This window comes from Pavona decussata, unplaced genomic scaffold (assembly GCF_977016875.1).
Source record: "Pavona decussata unplaced genomic scaffold, jaPavDecu1.1 SCAFFOLD_38, whole genome shotgun sequence".
NCBI lineage: Eukaryota > Metazoa > Cnidaria > Anthozoa > Scleractinia > Agariciidae > Pavona > Pavona decussata.
The window spans coordinates 3305001-3328560 of record NW_028145460.1 but is presented as its reverse complement, the minus strand read 5'-3'; the positions used below and the strand labels follow the sequence as shown (position 1 = coordinate 3328560).

At 39.7% G+C, this 23560-nt stretch overlaps 2 protein-coding genes across 2 annotated transcripts in view; one reads left to right on the top strand and one right to left on the bottom strand.

Moving 5' to 3' along the window:
- The window catches only part of LOC146483646 (uncharacterized), a 63338-nt gene that overhangs the window by 31981 nt on the left and 7797 nt on the right, over window positions 1-23560 (bottom strand). Inside the window, exons 2-8 of the mRNA XM_085105831.1 lie at window positions 10952-11049; window positions 9547-9797; window positions 8658-8772; window positions 8048-8170; window positions 7754-7876; window positions 7460-7582; window positions 388-2396 (exon numbers count right to left, since the gene is read on the bottom strand). Of these exons, the coding sequence (XP_084961957.1) occupies window positions 1330-2396; window positions 7460-7582; window positions 7754-7876; window positions 8048-8170; window positions 8658-8772; window positions 9547-9797; window positions 10952-11048 (1899 nt within the window). The 5' untranslated portion in view covers window position 11049 and the 3' untranslated portion in view covers window positions 388-1329. The remainder of the gene's footprint in view (window positions 1-387; window positions 2397-7459; window positions 7583-7753; window positions 7877-8047; window positions 8171-8657; window positions 8773-9546; window positions 9798-10951; window positions 11050-23560) is intronic.
- LOC146483648 (uncharacterized) lies at window positions 12558-13774 on the top strand. The gene has a single exon (XM_085105591.1). It carries the CDS (start codon window positions 12602-12604, stop codon window positions 13772-13774), a length of 1173 nt encoding a protein of 390 aa, XP_084961717.1. The 5' UTR covers window positions 12558-12601.

Here is a 23560-nt window from a genome sequence, read left to right as displayed (position 1 = left end):
TTACACAACTTATCAAAGTCTGCAACAAATGTGTTCTTCTCAAACGTTCACGGCTATAGCTACTGAAATACGTTTAGACCCATGGTATGTGATTATACATATAGTTCAGTAGCATTGAATGCATGTGTAACTGTAATTTAATCTTACAAGTACATTTCTGAAACAGCGTTTGAGGACACTTTAAAGTATGGAAAGAAGCGTACATTACTTTGGTCTGCTAGTCTATCGTTAACTCTAGCCAAGTATGTGCAGAAAACGTTATGGAAAGCACGTGCGTAAAGGGATTTTACGCACGAGATTGTGATGTGTTGAAATTTTAACGAGTGATATTCTTGATTAAAGGGTGCGTAAATACGAATACTGTAAAAAGAACTCTTCATTGCCTACTCTATATTTGATTATTTGTATTATGTACAAGAAAGCTAACCAGTAAAACCAAAATACAGTCTCGGAAAAAGTTGGAAGCGATTCTCGTCTACAAGCAGATTACTGCGTCAATTACCTTGGGAAAAGAAAAAAAAAGGAAAACTCACTTGTAAATAAACGAGTCGCTTTCGAAGTTCTGTCCAGGCATCGAGCTGGCAAACGTAAGGAATTTGTCGCCGTTGATGTCAAAAGACTGCACATCAGCTGCTTCATTTGACGGAAGCTCCTGTACTATAAAAAGCTGTTTCCTGACTACTTGTATACAAGTGGGTTTCCAATGCAAATGGTAAACACGCCCGGTCTCACCCCTCTGATCCTTAATCCGAGAAAAGCTGTTATGGCCCTGAGTTAAAGCTAAAAAGTTGGATAACTTGTTACGAGATTAAGCAGTTCCTAAATGGCCACTAAATATGTGTAACATAGCAATCAACTAACGCCAATGGGGAAAAAACAAAAACTAATCAATTAATTTTTCTTTAGATCCTTGCTGCCCTCTGTACCATCCCTTCAATTCCTAGAGCTCAGTGAAATCATCGTGAAATAAAAAATGTATTTGTAAAGATGTTCTCAGGCCTCCTTAGTAACCTTTCAGTCCTTTTCTGTAATCTGGTTTCCTCGCTATTAAAAAAGTCTAGTGGTAAGCTTCCCCTACATGGTAAGCAACCATTGTGTTAACGAAAATTACAATATGTTTACTGATAATATAAATAAGCTGCATGTAAACTAAGCTTTATAATGTTAATATTTTCCTTGCAAAGTTGTACTTGTTTCTCACAACTATATATCCTATCGTGCTTTATGTTTGATACATTTTTTTGATTAAAGTAAATCTTTTTCGAGTTTTTGGCGTGTTTGTAATTGTTGGCTTAACGTAGTTCCTTTCCCTCCAAACCTCAGAAACAATTATTTGTAGATCCATTTATACAGTTCACTGTTGGTGTTGTATCCCCCATCTTTTTCTTCCTTTGCAATTGCCAGGTAAATGTGACCTTTGTACTCAAATGACTTCATATCATACGCTCCATAAGTTAACTTTTCTTGGTATTTCACGAACTGTGATACATTGAACTGATACACAGCTGAAAAACCCTTTGAGTTGGCCACACCAAGGTACGTTTCGTGGCAGTTCTCAAATGGATGCATAGCTCTGGCTCCAAGAGTGGGAATGGACTGGAAATGGACGAACCTGCTGCCATTCCACTTGTAAATCAACGAATCAATGTTGAAAGTTTTCCCATTATATAAGTTGGCAAAGGCGAGGAATGTCTCATCGTTGTGGCTAAAGGACTTCACATTGTTGGCGCCATATGTCCGGAGAGTCTGCACTTTAACAAAGCTCTTGACTGACCACTTGTATACAGGAGATTGGACAGAATACCTCTCTCCAGATTTGAAATAGTTTGCAAAAGCTATAAAAGTTTTACTGTTTATTACAAATGCCGTGCTCCCTATCGCATTCTCGGTTTCTATCTCCTGAAACTTTTTAAACTGGTTGACTTCCCATTTGTAGATGGTCGAGTTTGTGGGTTTTTTCAATTTTTCACTATAACTCGTAACGGCGAGAAACTTTTCCGACAACATTTGAAAGAAATGAAAGTGGTTTGCTCCAGTTGTTGATATATTTTGGAAAACAACAAACTGTTGTCCATCCCACTGGTAAATGACCGAGTTCAGGCGGCTTGTAACACTATTGTAACGGTTGGCAACAGCAAGATAATGTTTGTCGGCGATCGTAAAATATTCGATATGACATCCTCCTATGGTGTTTACGGATTGGTAATGAGAGAAATTTCCAGTTGAATCGTTCAGTTTGTAGATGGAAGAGCTTGTCATAAATCCGTAATTATCACCTCTATGGTTGGCGAAGGCGAGGAAAAGACTCCCATCAATTCTGAACTGTTCAACAGAGTGTGCTCCTCTGGTCGGAAGATCTTGATATTTTTCGAAGAGTGACAAGCCACTGGAACAATCTTAGGTGAAAAGAAAAACAAAAGTGCCTTCAATCATTTAAAAGTCTATAAGACATGGAAATAATCAACGCAAAGTGATCAGTCAAGGATGAAATGAAAGGAACGGGAAAAATGACCTAAACACAAACGTACATCTTGGAAAACAAGACAATGAATTATACCTTTTATAATTAAAACATAAGTGATCATCCCCACTCTGTACAAGGAAGCTAACCAGTAAAACCAAAATACGGTCCCGGCAAAAATTGAAAACGATTCTCGTCTACAAGCAGATTATTAAGCTAATCCTGGGTTAACGTGAAGTTTGATTCGAGTTTAATTACTAATAAAAAAGCACTTTTCCAAAACACATTTGCCCTTCAGCTTTATATTAGACTTTTCTTTACCTTTAGCTAAAAGTCAGCTTTTAAAAACATTTTTACAGCAGTGATTATATTGGCGTGAACACCAGTAAAATATGTCTGGAATGTTTATTGTGTTGTAACCAATCACAGGCGAGATCTTCACACCACATACAGAAACCACAGGCGACGAACGGTTTCCTATCGGTCACGGAACAAATTATTTTCGTTTTGTTTGAGATACAAGCTGTCTTATTGGGAGTTTAAAACACCGCTGTACCCCAAGATCAGTGCTGAGGGCCGCATCCAGTACATCGTTCAATTTTAGAAAGAAACATTTTTAAAGCCAACGCGATGTTCAATTTATATCTGAAAATTTATTTTTCTGAGAAGAATTCGACAAGAACAACTCTCGAATTTCAACTTTATTATAACCTTAGCCTGCGTAGCAGTCGTTTCCCTTTCCTTCAAGCAGAGCGGCGTAAGCGCGAGGGCATTGGGATAAAAAGGAGCAAAAAAGTAGGAGCGGGGGGGGGGGGGTTCCTACTTTTCTGCTCCTTTTTGACCAATGCCCTCGCGCGCTTGCCCCGCTTGGCTTGAAGGAAACGGAAACGACTGCTACGCAGGCTATTATAACCTTCATTACAACCTTGCTAAGTTACGCGTATGAGACGAGGAAACATGTACTTTGTAGGGTGACAGAAAAAAAGTAACTGCAACACTTTCGCCTGTAATAGTGTAAAAACACAACGTTGATGTCCTTTGCCGATGTATCCCCCCTCCGAGAGAAAGTTTAAACTACATAATGACATAAAAAATATTTCAACATATAGCTGTTATACCCGGGTGTTATAAGCCCAAAAATTACAATTGATATGGGTGGAATCTTACTGAACTGTTTACTGACACACTTGAATTTGCCCGTTGTTTACACTAAAACCATTATAAAATGAATTTTCGGGAGGATTACAGGTGTCACTCAGTTAAGGTAAGCGCCAATCCTCTGATTCCGGTGGAACTTTGTTTTCAAGCGCTTTATTAAGGTAAAGCAGATCTTTATCAAGCTCTTGACGATTCCGATATTTTACTGGATTCAGACGTTTCACGCGTGGACGCATTACGGCAAAAAAGTTCCCGCGCGATCGCCTAACCTGTAACATAAATTGCTCCAGAGATTACTTGGCCGTTTCCTTATTTTTTCTTAGCACAGTTAGCATTTTTTGAGTTTCACTGATTGATTTTCCCAGTTCTGGAATATTTGTCTTTCAAATTACATTTAGTGTGAGAATCACATGCAATTCCGCGGCAATTATTCCTGCTATGGCCACACTGATGACAGTGACTGCAAATTCTTCCGCGGGAAACAGTCTGCGGTAAATAATTTTCGCCTTTAAGCTTTGCCAAATGGTCTTCTGCACTTGAAATCTGTGCCTCCAAAAAATTGACATTTTCAACAAGTTTTTGGTTACGGCGGTCTAGAGGAGAATCGATCTTGCGTGTAGTAGTACTGCTTGAGTTTGATGCAGTCTCTCCTTCGGTTGGTCAAGTTTGTGGTTCTTTACCGGCTAAACTGCAATTGCTTCGGCATTAAATGTGCAGTACTGCCAGGTTCTTGTGATTTAAGCTTAAGTTGTCGCAGTTCGTGGTCCAGTCCTCGCTTCTCCGCGAGAAGCAAACGTTTTGGCGACGGGAATGCATAGTCTAGATCGCCGTCTTGAAGATACTGTAAGGATTTGCGAGTTGAAAATCCCCGGGATTCAAATTCAACCGCCAATCTTTTTATTCCTGGTATTCCAATAGCCCACTTTGAAAAAGAGTGATGGCCTGGGTCGAGAGTAGCTGCCCAAGCGATTGTGGGATTGTTTGGGGGGTCGATAACAATAGCCATCGTCCCCCCAAACAATCCCACAATCACTTGGGCAGTTACTCTCGACCCAGGCCATCACTCTTTTTCAAAGTGGGCTATTGACATAAGCCACTGTTTTACTTCTGACATTTCCGTATTCTTCAGAACTCTTCTGAACAAGAATTTAGAGCAATTCTCCCACGCACCTGCAACGTACGCTGTTTTTAGATACGCAATAAAGGCGGGAAATAAAATTAGACTTGTTGACAGCTGTCAAAGCTGTCTGGCATTTGCCCCTGATTTTGTTTGTCTAGTCACGTGATTTCAGTTTTAGTCATTATGAGTTCCTTGTTGAAAAATCTTCTCACGGATATATTTGACGGTATTTCGCCCGGTAAACAGACACTATCCAACCGATAGCTTGTTACTATACGAGCTTAGCTTGCATAGCTTTTCAACTTCCAGGAAAGAGCGCCATTTTCGGTTAGAACTGACTCCTTACGTCGACTTAGAGCCCTTCGCGGGACAGAATAATTGTTTTCATTGTATTTCTTTAGAACTTTCGTAATAAATCCGGTACTAACTCGTGCTTGAGCGCTTATTTCTCTGATTGACAAACCGTTGTTGTGAGGATCTAAAACGTTTTCCCGGATTGCTTGAGGATAAGGTTTACCCATGTCGTAGATTTGGCCATGTCGATTCTCCCTCACGTGACTCACGCGTACATTAGCTACCAAAAGAAAAAAATTACCGAAATAGTAAATCTCCCTCACCTAACAAAACAGTGTTTACGCTTGCTGCAATATCCGCGAAGCAATGGAAATCAGAAAACTCTAGCGGCTTACCTTGCAACGTTGTAACTTGCGATCTGGCGTAACTACCGATTTCGATCGTCACAAAAAAGTTTGAAAATTGGCGCGCCAAACCGTCGCGTGCGTCGGCCCGGCACATTGGCTTTGTAATTTATTTCAAAATCGCTCAAACCTGTAGTCTTCGCTATTATAGCACATACTGTAAACAAATAGGAAGGAAAAGCAATTGTTTACTTGTAAAAAGACTGAATGTTAAAACAAAACGAAAATAATTTGTTCCGTGACCGAAAGGAAACCGTTCGTTGCCTGTGGTTTCTGTGGTGTGAAGATCTCGTCTGTGATTGGTTACAACAGCGGAATAAACATACTAGACACATTTTAGGTGTTCACGCCAATATAATCACCGCTGTAACGAGCGAGATACAAACCTCAATTAACTTTTAATCGGGAATCAGCGTCTAATAGTCGGCTTTCGAACAACTAGGCCCTGGATTGTAACCGAAAGCTTCTCAACTAACGTATAACCCAAGCTGTTGCGAAGACGAGCCAAATATTAAGGTCGTCCCAATGTTTTCGTACAAAATGATGCCAACTGTACCAGTGCAGAGTCACTCCTGTTACTCAGAAGAACGTTTTCTTACGCTAAAGGTATAGCCTGTGTGGCAAGGACTAGAAAGGGAAGAGAGAAGAGTAATTGAGCGCAGAGGAAAGCGAAAAGTCTTTCCTTCCTTTCTTCATCACTTTGCGCGCCACAATCTCTTCACGGACTTGTCTTGTCGTCCACTTCATCTCTGCCATTCCCCTTTCTAATGCCTACCAAACAGGCTGCTAACAGTGATACCGGCTGTGGACTGCAGTTACAAGTTAGATTCAGTGTAAAGCTAATGATACACAATGCAACGGATTTCAACATGTGTTCTTAAGACATTTTGAGCGACCTCTAGACTTGTTGGCGCTGTGATTACTTGGTTTCTGTTTTCTTTTAACGCGGAATAGGGTCAGGTTCAGGACCTTTGTGCTCAAATGATGTCAGACCATACACGTTCTGAATGAAAATGTCTTGGTATTTGATGAAGAGGGAGTATGATCCAGAGAACTTATACACTTCGGAATTTTTAAAAAGATGGGACACACAAAGGTACGTCTCACCACACATCACAAATGGAGCAGGGAAAATGCAATGTAAGTGGTAATTGACTGGAAGTGGGCGAGCCTTCTGTCACCCCACTTGTAAATTAACGAGCCGCTTTCGAGATGCTCTCCAGGCATCGAGCTGGCAAAGGGAAGGAATTTGTCGCTATTGATGTCAAAAGACTGCACATCAGCTTCTCCATTGGTCGGAAGCTCCTGTACTTTGGAAAAGCTGTTTCCTGACCACTTGTATACAGAAGACCGGACAGAAAATCGTTCTTGGATTTTAATCCTGTTTTCAAAAACAACGAAGTCTTATTACAAACGCAGTGCTTTTCCAAGCTCCCTCGGTTTCTATCTCCTTAAACTTTTCAAACTGATTGTTTTTCCATTCGTACATGACTGAGTTTATACTATAGGTAGTCCCATTGAAAAAATTTGTAACGGCAAGAAAAAGTTTTGGCATTATTTTAAAGAAGTTAAAACTGGAAGCTCCCAATGTTGGAATGCTTCGCACATTGATAAAGTGTTGACCATTCCACTGATATATAGTTACACTTTGTATTGCCTTCCTTACTAATTTACCTTAAGACAATAAACTAGAAAAATGGATCAAACCGCAAACTGTACCTAAACATAATCGTCCATCACCAGTGAACCCCGGCTTACAGGTGCAATTAAAGGATCCGTGGGTATTCAGGCAGGATGCATTGTTGCTGCAGTCGTGGATGCCTTTAGTGCATTCATCAATATCTAAAAAAATAAGAAATGACAAAAAAGTGATTTAACCGTTCGACAAAGAATAAATGCAACTGATTTAATAATTGGAATAGCAAACTTTTTTTTCCGTTTAAGGGTTACCAGAAATTGCTCAACGCCAAATTTACCTTAAGACAATAAATTTAAAAAAATAAATAGAACGGCAAACTGTACCTGAACATGATCGTCCATCACCAGTGAACCCCTGCTTACAGGTGCAATTGAAGGATCCAGGGGTATTGACACAGGATGCATTACTGCTGCAGTCGTGGATGCCTTTTGTGCACTCATTGATATCTGAAAAATGTAAAAATTACAGAATCAAGATTAAACTTCTTGGACGAAGATTAAATGGAACCGGTTTTACAAATGGAATAGCTAGTTGCCTTTTTCCTGAAGGGTAAGCACAAAGTGCTAATTTACCTTTACACAATCAACAAGGGAAATGAATAGAACGGCAAGTTGTACCTGAACAAAATTGTCCGTCACCAGAGAAGCCTGGCTTACAGGTGCAATTGAAAGATCCAGCGGTATTAACACAGGATGCATTTTTGCTGCAGTTATGGATGCCTTTTGTACATTCATCGATATCTGGAAAAATATAAAGTAACAAAAAAGAGATTACACCGCTTGAAAAGGGAGTACATGGAACTTGTCTTGTAATTGGAGCAGCTTATTTTATTTTTCCTGAGGGGTAACGACAAAGTGCTTATTTACCTTAAGACAATAAACTAGGGAAATGGATCATACGGCAAACTGTACCTAAACATAATCGTCCATCACCAGTGAACCCCGGCTTACAGGTGCAGTAGAAGGATCCTGGAGTATTGACACAGGAAGCATTTTTACTGCAGTCGTGGTAACCATAGTTGCATTCATCGATATCTAGATAAGAGAAAATACGATAAAAAGAGCAGAGGAAACTTACCAGCCAGGGAAGAATCTGAACCTCGTTTGCACGAGGATTGACCAATTATACATGTGCTGAACACAATCCTTCATCTTCACTGGAGCTCATGAATAAGCTAATACGTTTCCACTAATGGAACCTTGATAAAAGATAAGCGAATTTCTAGAAATCGTTCAATTCACTTTTGGAAAAAGATTCCTAAAACGTCTTAGATCTAACATCATTGTGCAATTTTCTGTCTTTTATATACGTTCTCCGATTCCTAAATACAATTAGAAGTTAGAAAAATTCCAGTCAGCCTGAAAATCTAAGTTTTAATATGAATCTGGGAATTCTATGCCTACAAAAACAGCCTGCATGTGTCCAAGCGGAATATAGTTGGAGTCACTTAAGAAAAACAAGGAAATGTATCAAAACAGTCATTCAATATCATACTTTCTCACATGAAAATAATGAATTTACCTATTTCACAGTTCTCTCCTGTAAATCCGGCGGCACACTCACAAAGATATTTCTTGCCTGTATACCCCATAAGACATTTGCCATTGTTATGGCAAGGGTTAGTGCAGCAAAGATTCTGATAAGGAAAACAGCATTCGTAAGAAATTTGTAAATTTTTATAATTATTCTAAGCAAATGAAGAGTAAAATATATTTTTTATTTGTATTTTCGCATTTTCAGAGCTGAAGTGAATTTGAATTGGAACGTTTTTAAATAAACATCAGATCCTTGCTATCAGATGCCGAACTTGGGCCACCCTTGGTCAGACACTGAAATTCTTGGGAAAAAATAGAGCCTTTACTGGCGAGAAAGGTAGAGGGGAGAACTAATCCCGTTAGAGACTTAAACGAGTCAATTAGCTCCATCTTGCGGGGGAAAAGGTAACCAATGTGTCAACCGGAAACATTGAAGTGTTTTCTCGTCGTCATTGTCATCACATTAGGGAGTTTAAGAGACGAGGACGTCAACGGTAACGAGAACGCCACAAAATAATGGGCTTAATGAGCGAAAACAATCGCTCTGCACGTGCGTTTTACATTTTGGTACATTTTTTTTACCGTCCTCTGCAAAACAACAACGTGAAATGACCAAATTTTAGGTTTTCTCAAGAAAGGGAGCGTATGACGCAAAATCTTCTTTATTTTTCCTTACTTTGACGTCGTTGATACTAATTTTGTTCCTGGAGAGTTCGCCAGCATTTTCCAAGTTAAACAAATTTAAATGATTGCGCAACAGTTACAAAAACGAGAAGTAATATTTTTAAATGACGTTCTCGTTACCGTTGCCGTCCTCGTTTCTTAAACTCTCTATTTAGACTTCATACCTCTGTGCCTCTATTTAGACACCATACCTCTGTGCCTCTATATGTCCAACCAGGTCTTGGCTTAAGATCGTCCGGGTGCTGAAAGTGATCTGAATCACTTAGTTCACAGATAACCTTATCTTTACTTATTGGACCAATGTTGACCGAAACACATTTCCTCTCCATGACACATCGATGCTCACATGGTGTGTATATTCCGATGGTAAGGTTTATAAACATGTGACCTTCGAGGTACTGGCCAGTTTCTGGCGGGATAAACTTCACTCGCCGGCAGCCATCTACGAAAAATAACAAAAATTTAAATAATCCTTGAGAATAAAAACATAGCATCTTCTATACTGGTAATTATTCCTGCATTACAAACTGCAAAAGCATGCACACTTTTATCGTCACCGTGAACAGCTCAGTTTAAAATAAACGACCGATTTAAATATGTTGACGAATATACTATTAATGTGCGATAAGGGGATATCTCATAAACAAAAAAAAACCCAAAGATCGACAGGAACTCAGTGAGTTTACCGGGTAAAAATAAAACTATCATTTCATACATTCCTTGTTTAGCGCGTTTGTTTCTGCCATTGAATTTGTATCTAACTGTTTTGTTGTCGGATATATTAAAAGTTTCTTTTGATCAATGGAATCCGCAAACAACTGGGTGAAGAAACGTTCGAAATCATGGTGCTAAATTGTCTCAAAATTTGACCAAAAAGTTAAAATCGTTGTGATCGTTGTGCATTTCGATCCTCACTGTTCCGGCGAGAAGTTGCCCCCTCAGCGGTCTGTTGTTGTACCACTCTCCTGTTGCGTTTCTTGATCGTAGGCATCCGCGCTTCGGAAATTTTAATTAAGCTGTCCTTGCTGATGTCATTAGGGTGAAGTCTTAGTGGATAACTTCCTTGATCCTACGGGTGTACCAGTGAGAGTCTCTATCAATAAACTTTACCTCGTTCCAAAGCGGATAATTGCCGGTCTCGTGGGCGTGCTCAGAAATGGCGGTGGTCTGGGTACGGGCGTGTCGTATATCCCTGTCATGCTCTTTGATTCTCTCATACATACATACATACATACATACATACATACATACATACATACATACATACATACATACATACATACATACACTTTATTTAGACACGGTAAAAACATCAGTTACAAGATAAAAATTTTCTCGTGCATAGATCTCCCTGTTTCCCCAATGCAGACTTTACCACAGTCACAGTGGATCCTGTAAACCTCGCCATCTTGTTTAGCCGGATCGACGGTGTCCTTGGGTCGCACCAAATGCGACAGGACGCCCTTAGAAGCCTAAAAGAGGACAAATTCATTGTTCCTCCCGGCGGATAAAGGTCGCGTTAGCGTAACCCTGGATACAGATAGATACCATGATTTTGGTTTGGAATAAGTAATAAATTAAAACTCGTTTTCTCACCTTGCAGGGCATTAGCGTTGCATTCCAGCCGAACTCCCCAAAGATGGAGGAATAAGAGGAATAAGAAATCAAGAATGGAGAAGTAACAACCTGCCATACTTGAATAGAAAAAAAAGAATAAAATAAATGAAATGGAATTTAAAAGCACCAATAAGAAACCGATAAAGATATATGCTATATTCATCATTTCAGCTCTGGAAAACTCTTTGAGTTCCTTCAGAAAGAATACTCGGAGATATTATTTCCATCCCCAGTAGAAAATTTAGCTTCAGCGAAGTTTGGTTTTTATATGAAAGAGAAATGAACTAAAAATTAAGTATGCTAGCGCTTCTGTGACAAGTTGTCCAAAAAAAATCTTCAACTCGAAGATTACTGAAAATAAATATGTTGTCGACGTAATTTATCACTTCACCACTAGGTTTATTATAATATTAAAGAAATACATAAAAGAAAGAAAAAAAAAGGAAAGATGTAGTTAAATGCAACGATCTATGTCACTGGCATGGTCTATTGTTTACCGTCCCCAAAACAGTAAGAGGCTAGTCTACAAACTAACAGCATAAACCATCAGCGAGCTCATTATTTCGTATTCTCAGACTAAAAACGTTATGAATTTGGTAAAACCAAAATTATACTGGAGGCTTTTATAGGTTAATTTTTCAACTCGACAGGGAGCCGGATCAGTTTGTACTAAGTTTTCTTAATAAAATAGAAATCAAGGCACAACACATTCAACGCGGAAATCATTTTTAAACACGGTTAATTCACTGATACGGCCTCGAAATAACGATCGAAAGGCAACCCAATCTATAACGTTTACCAGCTAAGAGTATCAGTTGAAAGGAAGTAGAACATTTTCAATAAATTGCACCGGGTTGTAGATTTTACCGAGCTAGTGTTTGCAGACTGTTTAGATCTCCCATAATTTCAAATTTTGTCAAACCATGTGGTTTTGTCGGTTGTACGGGTGCGTCCAAGAGTTCATTTTGGTGGAATATCCCTCCGAAAGACATCACCCGTTTCAGTCAGAAATTCGGATTAAATTTTGAAGAAAAACATGCGTTATTTTTAACGAAAGGTCACCTGAAACTTTAGCAACGCTGTAAAACTAATCCCATTTGTGTTCGGAGGAAACATACGTCTGTAAAAGTACGGGAAAAGACCCGCTAGCATTTCGAAAAGTCAACAACAGCTCGTAAATTCCACAAATAGTATTCCTTTTGATAAAATTTTTAGCTTAAGAATACGAACGGATCAAGCTGCGTCAACTTGTGAAAATGTACGTTTTGGAGGTCATAAATTAATGCAAGATTTTTTTTTAATGCAACACAATTTCTTACATTACACTACAAAAAATACAGTATTCTGCTGCAACAATAAATACTACTTACAATGGGGCACTAACACGACTAAGATACAAATACGTATATCACTTACAGTACATTGGTCTATTTACAATACGCTTTTAATATTACTTACAAAGCTATTACATAGGAGAGAGAGAGAGAGAGAGAGAGAGAGAGAGAGAGAGAGAGAGAGAGAGAGAGAGAGAGAGAGAGAGAGAGAGAAAAGAAAAAAAACTATTATATATATATAATAAACAATGGGTCTAGGTTTGTTATTCTCTCCCAAAACGAGTATCGGGAAAAAATGTTAGAACAACTTAATAACAACCTCCATTATGACAAGTTGAATCATGATCCCACCATAGAGCATTCCGATAGAGTCAATGACTGGGGACGTAAATGGCTCGGTAAAGGCCAGATAAGTCAAGATATTGCCACGTGGGTTGCCATTTCAGAACCAAAACCGGGGGTGGCATTTGGCAATGTTAAGACTCACAAGGAAGGTAACCCTCTCCGCCTTATTACTTCATGTTGCGGAACGGCAATTGAAAGACTTTCCGCTTTTACCGAGTTCTACCTTAAGCCCTTAGCCCATAATTTGCCATCTTTTGTGAAAGACACCACAGACCTCATTAATAAGATTCAAACACTAAATGCTGAGAGGGGCCCCCTACCAGCTGGGTGTCTGCTGGTGTCCTGGGATGTTGTTGCGATGTTTCCCAATATCGATAATAACTTAGGTTTGACAGCGGTTAGAAAATATCTTGATTCAAGATCAAACAAATTCGTATCTACCGATTGTATTGTAGAAGCGATTGGAATATGCCTTCAGGCCAATAATTGTCAATTTTCTGGGAAAGATTTTGTGCAGAAACATGGAACTGCAATGGGACCTAAAAACGCATGTAGTCATGCGGACCTAGCCATGGGATTAATTGATGAGAAAGCTAAGTTTGGAGGTGCTGTTAAGTCCATGTTATGGAGGAGGTACAGGGACGATGTGTTCGATATTTGGATACACGGTTTGCCTAAATTGCTAGAATTTACGGAGTACATTAATTCTCTGTACCCCACCATTAAATTTGAGCTGGTTTATTCGGAACATACCCTCAATGTCTTGGACCTTACATTGCACCTCCAAGATGGGTTCATTAGTACTGATATTTACGCAAAACCTACCGATAGCCATCTTTATTTACCCTTTTCTAGTTCTCACACGGCACATTGTAAAAAGGCTATTCCCTACGGGGTTGCTCTACGAGTAAGACGTAATTGTTCCACCGATGAGTTTCTCGATAAGAGATGCGCCGAATACAAAGGGTACCTTAAGTCACAAGGTTACAATGCTAATTTAGTAGACAAACAATTTAATAAGGCCCTTAACGTTGAGAGATCAGAACTTTTGAAGAAAAATGTCAAGCCTGACAAAAAGGTTTTCCCATTAGTGCTAGACTGCAAGCAGTCCCTTTCTGGTTAGTCGAGATGGTGTGCTCATAGCGCGAGACTGGAGCGAGGAGAAATAAACAAGCCCCCTTCCGCTCATTCGCTCTAGTTTTTTTTTTTTTTTCGCGCTCGGCTATTTCGCGCGACCTCTCGACTATCCAGAAAGGGACTGCTTGCAGTCTACATTAGTGCTGGACTACAACCCTATCCTCCCAGATATTCAAAGGATTATTAGAAAGCATGTTCACTTATTAAATTCGTCGCCTGAGCTCTTGGAAATTTTCCCACCCAAATCGATTATTCCAGCGTATCGCAGAACGAAAAACCTCAAAGACAAGTCATTCTAGCACCTTCCAAATTCTGTGTTAATAAGGGGTTCGGTCGGGGACACTCAAATTAGTTTCATTGTCATTGAACAAATTAAGGGTCAGGGAGACGCTTTTTATCTTGATCAACTATTACTTACTAGAGAAGCTTATTGGACAGCGCAGCTTTTTACACTTAACCCTCACGGCCTAAACAAAAGACGGGAATTTAGATCTAAAAATCGCATTTGCTACAACACCTAATTAGCCTACCATGCTGCACTTAGGCCCGGTTCATACGTCGAACTTTACATGAGCCGAACCTAATCATTTGGTTCGGCGCATGTAAAGATCGACGTATGAATCAGTTAGGATCGAAAGATTTGTATTTGGGTCGATCCGCCGTTCTATTTGACTGCGCCACTCGAATAGAACGGTAAAAGTTCGACTTCGATTCAGACGTCGAACTTTTCATGTGCCGAACCAAATGTGTACGTTACGTATAAATTATATAAATTATATCTATCCCAGAGGTCTGTGCATTCGATAGACTTGGCATGTGCGCAAAGGACTTCATTCTGAAAGGCGGGAAAAGAAGAATGTGCTTGTTCTTCTTGTTTCGAAACAACTGAATATACTTGTCTGAGATGCGAAAGATTAAAAAAAAAATCTATTCTTGATGTGCACACGCACTTCAAACCGACAAAACTTTCCAATACAGGCTATATCAAAGGCGAAGCCTCAAGACTTCTCAGAACAAAATCTTCAAAAACAACATTTGAAGAAAACATTTCTCTATTCAAACAGAAATTACGCAACAGAGGTTACCTCGAGAACCTTTTAGATAAAACTCTTTCAGAAGTCAACCTCCGCGAAAGAATTTCGGCACTACAAAACAAACTAAAAACCCGCAAAAACATTTTGAGGTTTGTTATGGAATATCGCCCTTCTGTGCCTAACCTAAAACAATTCAGATGAGTAAATACAGGAGCCATAATCAGGGAGGGAGACCGTAAGCGTGGGGTCCACGCGTCCCCATGTGTCGTACCAAAAAAATCTAGTTTTAGAAAAAAATGCCCCCTTCCCTTCACGTCATAAACCCGCGTGAATACACGCAAATTTGCGTGGGGATACTACCTTATATGTGACACGGAAAGCAGCTGAGAAAAAAATTCACTAAAGATAAAAAAGTCCTTACGTGTCTGAGTGCAGCTCCGTAGTGTAAGCTTTTTTCATACATTCAACAGTAGCAACGCACGCAGCGCCACCGTTTAGGCGCATTTTTGACTTTACTGTGAGAGTCATGTGATCCCTGATAGGCCGCTTATTCCAACTTTTCCCGTCTTCTTTCAATTGTTACCTTTTCTTTGTGAGAGTCTAATTCCTTAAATGTGAGCACTGAGGAGATATTCCCTGGCAGAATTTCAAAAATTTGGACGCCATTTTGAACGGGTATAAAAAAAAAAAAATTCAATTTCTCCACTCGCGATCCTGGCCATTTACACGCATATGGCGCAATTTTTTTCTAAAAATAGATTTTTTGGTACAATACATGGGGACAAGCCCACAAGTCAAAATGGCATATCGTTACGGTCTTCATCCCTGATTATGGCTCCTGGTAAATGACACTCGATAGAAAATCAGCCTCTGCCTAGGGAGATCTACAAAGACCCTTCCTTACTTTCGTACAGAAAAGGGAGATCTTTGAAAGACGTACTCGTAAGAGCAAATTAGCTTTGAAGGCCATATTTTTCCTATCTCGACCAGTAGGAGCCGTGTGTAGCCTGTCTTTATTATTTTACCAAACAAGCTCTTCCATGTCAGAATTCATCTTTCCCGCCATTTTGAATCTTATTGAGTAAAAACAACAGCCGCTGACCACGAAAATCTACTTTCTCACTTTAGCTTTATTAAGTCCGACTTCAGTTAGGTTCGACTGCCGAACTTAATTATTTGGGTCGACCTTAATAGGTATTAGGTTTGGCTCATGTAAAGTTCGACGTATGAACTGGGCCTTAGTAATTTAAATACCTTTGTTACCATTGTCATATTTTCGATGTTTTTTTCCTTTTTTACTAGTTCACAATATAATACAATAGAAGACAAAGAAAATTTGACTTCGTGACTTCGTAGTCCGGCAGCAAATGTCATGAAATAAAGTCCCGTGGGAATTTCGTGAAGAAAGCTAGCTACTATTCTGAATGTGTTAAGGGGACCCTAAATTGCATGAAAAGTTTTGGTGGCAACTTTGGAACTTGCTCAGACGGGTTTTATGGGCGGTCGAAAATGTGACATGTATATCCCAACATGGAAACGAGGCTCAAACATAAAATTTTCTATAGCTATCCATTATTTGCGTAAAATTGAACCAAAATCACCACAATTATGCAAATCAATGTTTCAAACATTAAAACGCGATTTTAAGAGATTATTGGGGTCACGTGACGAAGCTGGCACGAAAACGAGGCTCACACAAAAGCTGCACTGGAAAGCCCTTTAATGTCTCCTGACAAAGACAGAGATTGAAGAAAGTATGGCAGATGGATGTCATCCGTGTAACCAAACATGTTTATATGGTGAGGGTTATCACGTGACCATGCTTGCATGAAAACGAGGCTGGCACAAAAGCTGCACTGAAGAGCATGGAACATTGCAAAAGGATGAGGTATGAAGTATTGTTGCTTGATAACACCCATGCATTCAAATGTGTTTATAAGGGTAGGGCCTTAAGATGAATAGGCTATCATGAAAATGAAGGAAAGGTGATCTAATAATAATAATAATAATAATAATAATAATAATAATAATAATAATAATAATTTTTAAAATAATAATAATAATAATAATAATAATAATTTAGCATGCAATAAAATTCAACAACATAATTGGAAGTCAATTTTTGCACACTATTTATATCGTGAAATGGATAACAGCTGAAGACATTCTCAGTCTACATTGCATTATCCAGCCTAAAAATACAAAGCTTATAAAAATACAACGCGATATTCTTCTTCTCTCCTCTTCTGCTCTATTTCCTACTTCATTTCTCACTTTCAATAGTTTAAAAAGCGTCGAAAAGTTAATAAAAAATAAATAAATAAGGACTATCTAAATAATAATAATAATAATAATAATAATAATACTAATAATAATAATGATAATAATAATAAGATTAACTGTTGAGTGTAACATAACTAGCCCAGACACGTGTCCACAAGTTATGTAAATAATTCATGAAAACAAAAATGAAATCTTCTATAATAATATCTTCTATAATTATGTTCTATAATAATGTTTTTATTTATTTGATAACATACACATCAAAAGTTACAAACTTAAAATTAATTAGAATATTTGAAAAGCGCTTACATTAAAAATTGCCCTCTCTCCCCCTCCCCAAAAATACATTAGATGCTCTCACTGAATCACACAAACATGAAAAACGGGTAAAAAGTTTGCAAGCCTAGCTGAACAAGCCAAGAACATGACAGGGGTGTCTTCCAAACTTCAAGGTCGTCATCATAACCTCGCTAAAGCTCTCTTAGCACGTGAAGAGAAAGGTTTAGCACAGTTAACAGCCACGCACCATTGAAAGGTTCATGAATTCATTCTCTGATGCACATACCGACCTGTTCAACCTAGTGACCAAGGTGGTTATTCCAGAAACGGAAAAGAAAGATTTTTGTGAACAAAGTGAGATCGGCAGGAGACTGTTTGACTGTTTTGCAAAAGAACGAGTCCAGTGCGGTAAAGTTAACCTTTGGTCGCCCTTAAAGAAGAGAAAACTACTAACACGGAAGACCGGCCAGTGCATTAAGATGGTAAAGGTGCCTGCAGCAGACACGATTGTGGAGCTTCAAGAGGATAGGTCCCTTTTCGCGTGTATGATGATGGTGTGCAAGACCAGGCCAGAAATTGATATAAAGGAGACTGTAGGCCAATACGAATTTTTGATAGTCCCGCGATCATTGTTTGCTGTTCTTGGGACGATGCTTCACTGTTCATCCGAGAGTAATCTAATGAACATTCTAGAGAAGCTGAACGACAACAGGAGAGTAGCTAGTCCAAATGAAGATCAAGTGCAAGTCGCTACTGTAGATGGGATGGCAGAAGTTCAGTCACTTGACAAGCCAGAGTGGATCAAAAATTGCGCACAGCTGGCTGAGCATTTCAGCAACCGTGTTTTGCCGACATACACTGGAAGAAATGAAGTGCGTTTAATTGTTGGCAGATATGATTTATCCTTTTTCACTCAAAGCGGCCACCAGGGTTAGACGGCAGGGAGGCCAAGCTCCAGTCTATTACCACATCACCGAAACAATGCACATTGCCAAAGTTCCAATGAAACGACTCCTGTCACACAGGAAGGCCAAGATGGACCTCACCATCTATTTGGGCCAAAAGTTTAAAGAGTATGCTGATCGTAGTGGAAGGCAACTGGTGGTAGCATGGGGAAGTGAACGTCAAGCGACACACAAGGACAAGGGACATTTACGGAGCAACCAAGAGGAAGCCGACACAAAGATGATTTTGCATGCCCTCGATGCTACGGCTTATGGTGCAACCCAACTACAGATACACTCTCCGGATACAGATGTCATCGTCCTTGCTCTTACGCGTTATCTGAAATTGTGCAAGAACACGCTGTTTGTCACGGGAAGAGGGCAACACCATTGGATTATTGAGCTGAAATCGATTGTTCAAACTCTTTGGTCAGAGAAGATAGCAGCATTGCCAGCATTCCATGCCCTAAGTGGGGCCAACAACACAGGGAGTTTTTTTCTGGAAAGGGAAAGCTTCTCTGCTGGAAGGTATTTGCAGAGGCGGATCTATCCATCATCACTGCCCTTGCAGAACTTGGGCAAGCTGCTCATCCAAATGAAAAAATTTGAAGTTTGTCTGTCTTCTATATCAGCCGATAACAACAATAACGACTCTTAAAGAGCTAGGATAATTCGTTTTCAAGAAGAAACAAGCACAATCAGACAGGCATCCACGACCACAGGCCGTATTGCACCAGACAATCCTGAGAGCGCATTTCCAGTTGATGATCTGGAACAGCGACAGAATAACAAACCCAGCGCTACCATCACCGCAGCAGTATGGATGGTAAATGGACCAAGATGACTGGGTACCCATCATGACAAACCTGCCACCAGCCCCTGAAGCGATACTTCAACTTGTAAAGAATGGATGCTCCAAGGAAAGGTGTTCCACTAACCGCTGTCAGTGCCGCAAGGCTGGTTTAAACTGCACAGACCTCTGCACCTGCTCGGACAATAAGAAGTCCTGTGATAACGATGTTTAGGAGGAAGATCTTCTCTGTTTACATGAAGAGGACATTTCAGATGATGTCGACTAGTTTATAGTCCAAATGAACATTGTAAATCATTGTATACACACGAGTGAACCACACGGACAACCAGTAACAGTTACTGATAACCATGCTAAGATATTTTGTTAGGAAGGCTATGGTAAATTTCGATAAACCAGTAACCTCCTGTGGTAAGTGAATCTAATATGGGAAAGAAAGTTTATCTGATTCCCTTGTAATGTTTTGGCTACATTGTATCACTGCTATGAAAAGTGACAAGATGTCAGACTATTAATATTTTTGATTAAACTGGTTGCCTGGCCAATGTTTGTCATATTTCTATCTTTAAACAATTCACAAAATATTTTCGTTAAAACATTGTCATTTTGGTAAAATTACTAAGGTTTCATTTATAACAATGTGATTTTTGTGTCAGCCTCCTTTTCATGTGAGCATGGTCACGTGATAGCCCTTACCATATAAACATGTTTGGTTACACGAATGACATCCATCTGCCATACTTTCTTCAATCTCTGTCTTTGTCAGGATCGACGTAAAAGGGCTTTCCAGTGCAGCTTTCGCGTGAACCTCGTTTTCGTGCTAGCTTGGTCACGTGACCCTAGTAACCTCTTAAAAGCGCGTTTTAGTATTTGAAACATTAATTTGCACAATTGTGGCGATTTTGGTTCAATTTTATGCAAATAATGGATAGCTATAGATAATTATATGTTTGAGCCTCGTTTCCATGTTGGGATATACATGTCACATTTTCGACCGCCCATAAAACCCGTCTGAGTAAGTTCCAAAGTTGCCACCAAAACTTTTCATGTAATTTAGGGTCCCCTTAACACATTCAGAATAGTGGCTTGCTTTCTTCACGAAATTCCCACGGCATCACACATGCTCCTGGACTACAGGTGTCATTTACCGGGAGCCATAATCAGGGATGGAGACCGTAACGAGATGCCATTTTGACTTGTGGGCTTGTCCCCATGTGTTGTATCAAAAAATCTATTTTTAGAAAAAAATTGCGCCATACGCACGTGCGTGCACGCGTGTAAACGGCCAGGATCGCGCGTGGAGGAATTGGAATTTTTTTCTACCCGTTCAAAATGGCGTCCAAATTTTAAAATTCTGCCAGGGAATATCTCCTCAGTGCTCACATTTAAGGAATTAGACTCTCAAAAAGAAAAGGTAGCAATTGAAAGAAGACGGGAAAAGTTGGAATAAGCGGCCTATTGATCACATGACTCTCACAGTAAAATCAAAAAGGCGCCAAAACGGTGGCGCTGCGTGCGTTGCTACTGTTGAATAAATGAAAAAAGCTGCTGTCAGCTGCTTTCCGTGTCACATATAAGGTAGTAGCCCCACGCATATTTGCGTGTATTCACGCGGGCTTATGACGTGAAGGGGGGGGGGGGGCAATTTTTTTCTAAAACTAGATTTTTTTAGTACAACACATAGGAACGCGTGGACCCCACGCTTACGGTCTCCATCCCTGATTATGGCTCCTGTATTTACTCATCTGGATTGTTTTAGGTTAAGCACAGAAGAGCTATATTCCATAACAAACCTCAAAATGTTTTTGCGGGTTTTTAGTTTGTTTTGTAGTGCCGACATTCTTTCGCGGAGGTTGACTTCTGAAAGAGTTTTATCTATAAGGTTATCGAGGTAACCTCTGTTGCGTAATCTCTGTTTGAATAGAGTGATGTTTTCTTCAAATGTTGTTTTTGAAGATTTTGTTCTGAGAAGTCTTGAGGCTTCGCCTTTGATATAGCCTCCCACGCAGACGTCCTTAGGGGTTCGTCGTGGGGAAGGAAACGAGTGACGAACCCCTAAGGACGTCTGCGTGGGAGGCTACCTTTGATATAGCCTGTATTAAAAGTTTCTGTCGGTTTGAAGTGCATGTGCACATCAAGAATAGATTCTTTTTTTATTTAATCTTTCGCATCTCAGACAAGTATATTCAGTTGTTTCGAAACAAGAAGAACAAGCACATTCCTCTTTTCCCGCCATCTTGTTCAGAATGAATTCCTTTGCGCATGCCAAGTCGATGGAATGCACAGACCTGTGGGATAGATATAATTTATATAATTTATACGTAACGTATGCATTTGGTTCGGCACGTGAAAAGTTCGACGTCTGAATCGAAGTCGAACTTTTGCCGTTCTATTCGACTGGCGCAGTCAAATAAAACGGTAGGTCGACCCAAATACAAATCTGTCGATCCTAGCTGATTCATACGTCGATCTTTACATGCGCCGAACCAAATGATTAGGTTCGGCTCATGTTAAGTTCGAGGTATGAACTGGGCCTGAGGGACACTATCGATTTCCTCAATTATTTACCAAAGACAGTACCTGAAAGTACAATATTAGTCTCCTTTGACGTGACCAGCTTGTACACAAACATCAACCACGAACTCGGCGTTAAGGCCATGGAATACTGGATCAATAAACATCCAGAGAGCCTTAACTCACGTTTCAGCAAAGCCGAATTTATCATCGATTCAATCTTTTTAATATTGACGATTAATACTTTTACCTTTGATGATAGAATATTCCTTCAAAAGAAAGGTACTGCGATGGGAACGAAAATGGCTCCCAGTTATGCAACCCTCGTTCTCGGATATTTGGAGAACGAATTATACAGCCAGGTCTCTAATAAAATGGGAGAAGAAATAAGCCATTATGTTTACACAAACTGGAGAAGCTTCTTGGATGACTGTTACATAAACTGGCCTTACGGTGAGGATAAATTAAAGGAGCTTCATGATATTCTAAACAGCCTAGATGGCAGCATTCAACTTACTCCCTGAAACTAGCTGTAAAGACTTCCGTTCCTTGATGTGATGATAAGAAAAGACAACACTCACCTAACAACTGATATTTATTATAAACGACGGATTCATTCTAATACCTCCCATATACATCCAGTCATCCAAGACACACTAAAAATAACATACCATACAACCTGGCTCGGAGGATATGTATGATTGTTGAGGACCAGGACATAAGGAAAAGACGCCTTCAAGATCTCCAACAAATCCTGCTGAGGAAACAATATCCAGCTGAGATCATTGATTACGGTGTTAACAAGGCCCTCACTCAAACAACGGAAGAGTTAAGAAGGGTGAGAGAGCAAGCTACCGAAAATAACCTCCTTTGTCTGGTAACAACTTACAATCCCAACAATCCGCAAGTATTTCAGCTGGTCAGGAAACTGAACCAAAACTCCTCATTAAAATCCATTATGAACAAGACAAAAGTAATTCACAGTCAGCGACAACCCAGAAACCTCAAACGGATGCTAACAAACTCCTATTTCTCCAAGCAAAAGGACACTGATCCAGAAGTTAAAATTTGTAAAACACAACTTTGCGGAACATGCCCCTATTTAAAACAGGGTAAAGAATTCACCCTCTCCGCCACGAATGAAACATTTCGGATAAAACACTCGATGAACTGCACCTCAACGAACTTGATTTACGTAATAACATGTGCAGGATGTGGACATAATTATATAGGAGAAACGGGTGATGTCCTGAGAAATAGAGTGACAGTTCATAAACAACAAATTAGAGACCCACACACACGAATGTTGGGAGTCAGCAAGCATATTGATGAATGTGCTGCAGGATTGACTCCTCAGTTCACTATCTTTCCGTTTTACAAGGTTCTCAGCCCCTCAGAGGTCATGAGAAAGAACAAGGAGAGGTTTTTTATTTCGAAATATAAACCCGTTCTTAATGATTTAAAATTACGCTAATTGCTCGCGCGCGCTTCTAATTACAACAGCCATTACTATTGTAATTACAGTTACATATGTGACCTAATAAGTTAATAAACACACTTTGCTATGCCTGAAGAGCCGCAACAGCGGTGAAACGCGTAGCGCAAAAGCAAAGAAGACTTTCGTTTTTCATTTGTTTTAGTATATATATATATATATGCTTTGTTGAGAGCTCTATCTGGAGTGTACCATTGTCGCTAGCCCGCGTGCATAGCTCACTAGTTTACTAGTTTGAGCACTCTGACATGGTACGATGATACCACATGTGTGGGATCGTCTGAGGTGGCTATATAGCCAAACCTCAACTCCAGCATCAGCACTGCACTGATGAGGCCCAAAAGGCCGAAACAGTACTGTCTGCAGTACTGTCTGTCTATATATATATAGTTAAATAAACGGGAAAAAACGT

Bases quoted from the DNA above. Each gene is read 5' to 3' on its own strand.
- LOC146483648 (XM_085105591.1), top strand. From the start codon at position 12,602: ATGTTAGAACAACTTAATAACAACCTCCATTATGACAAGTTGAATCAT.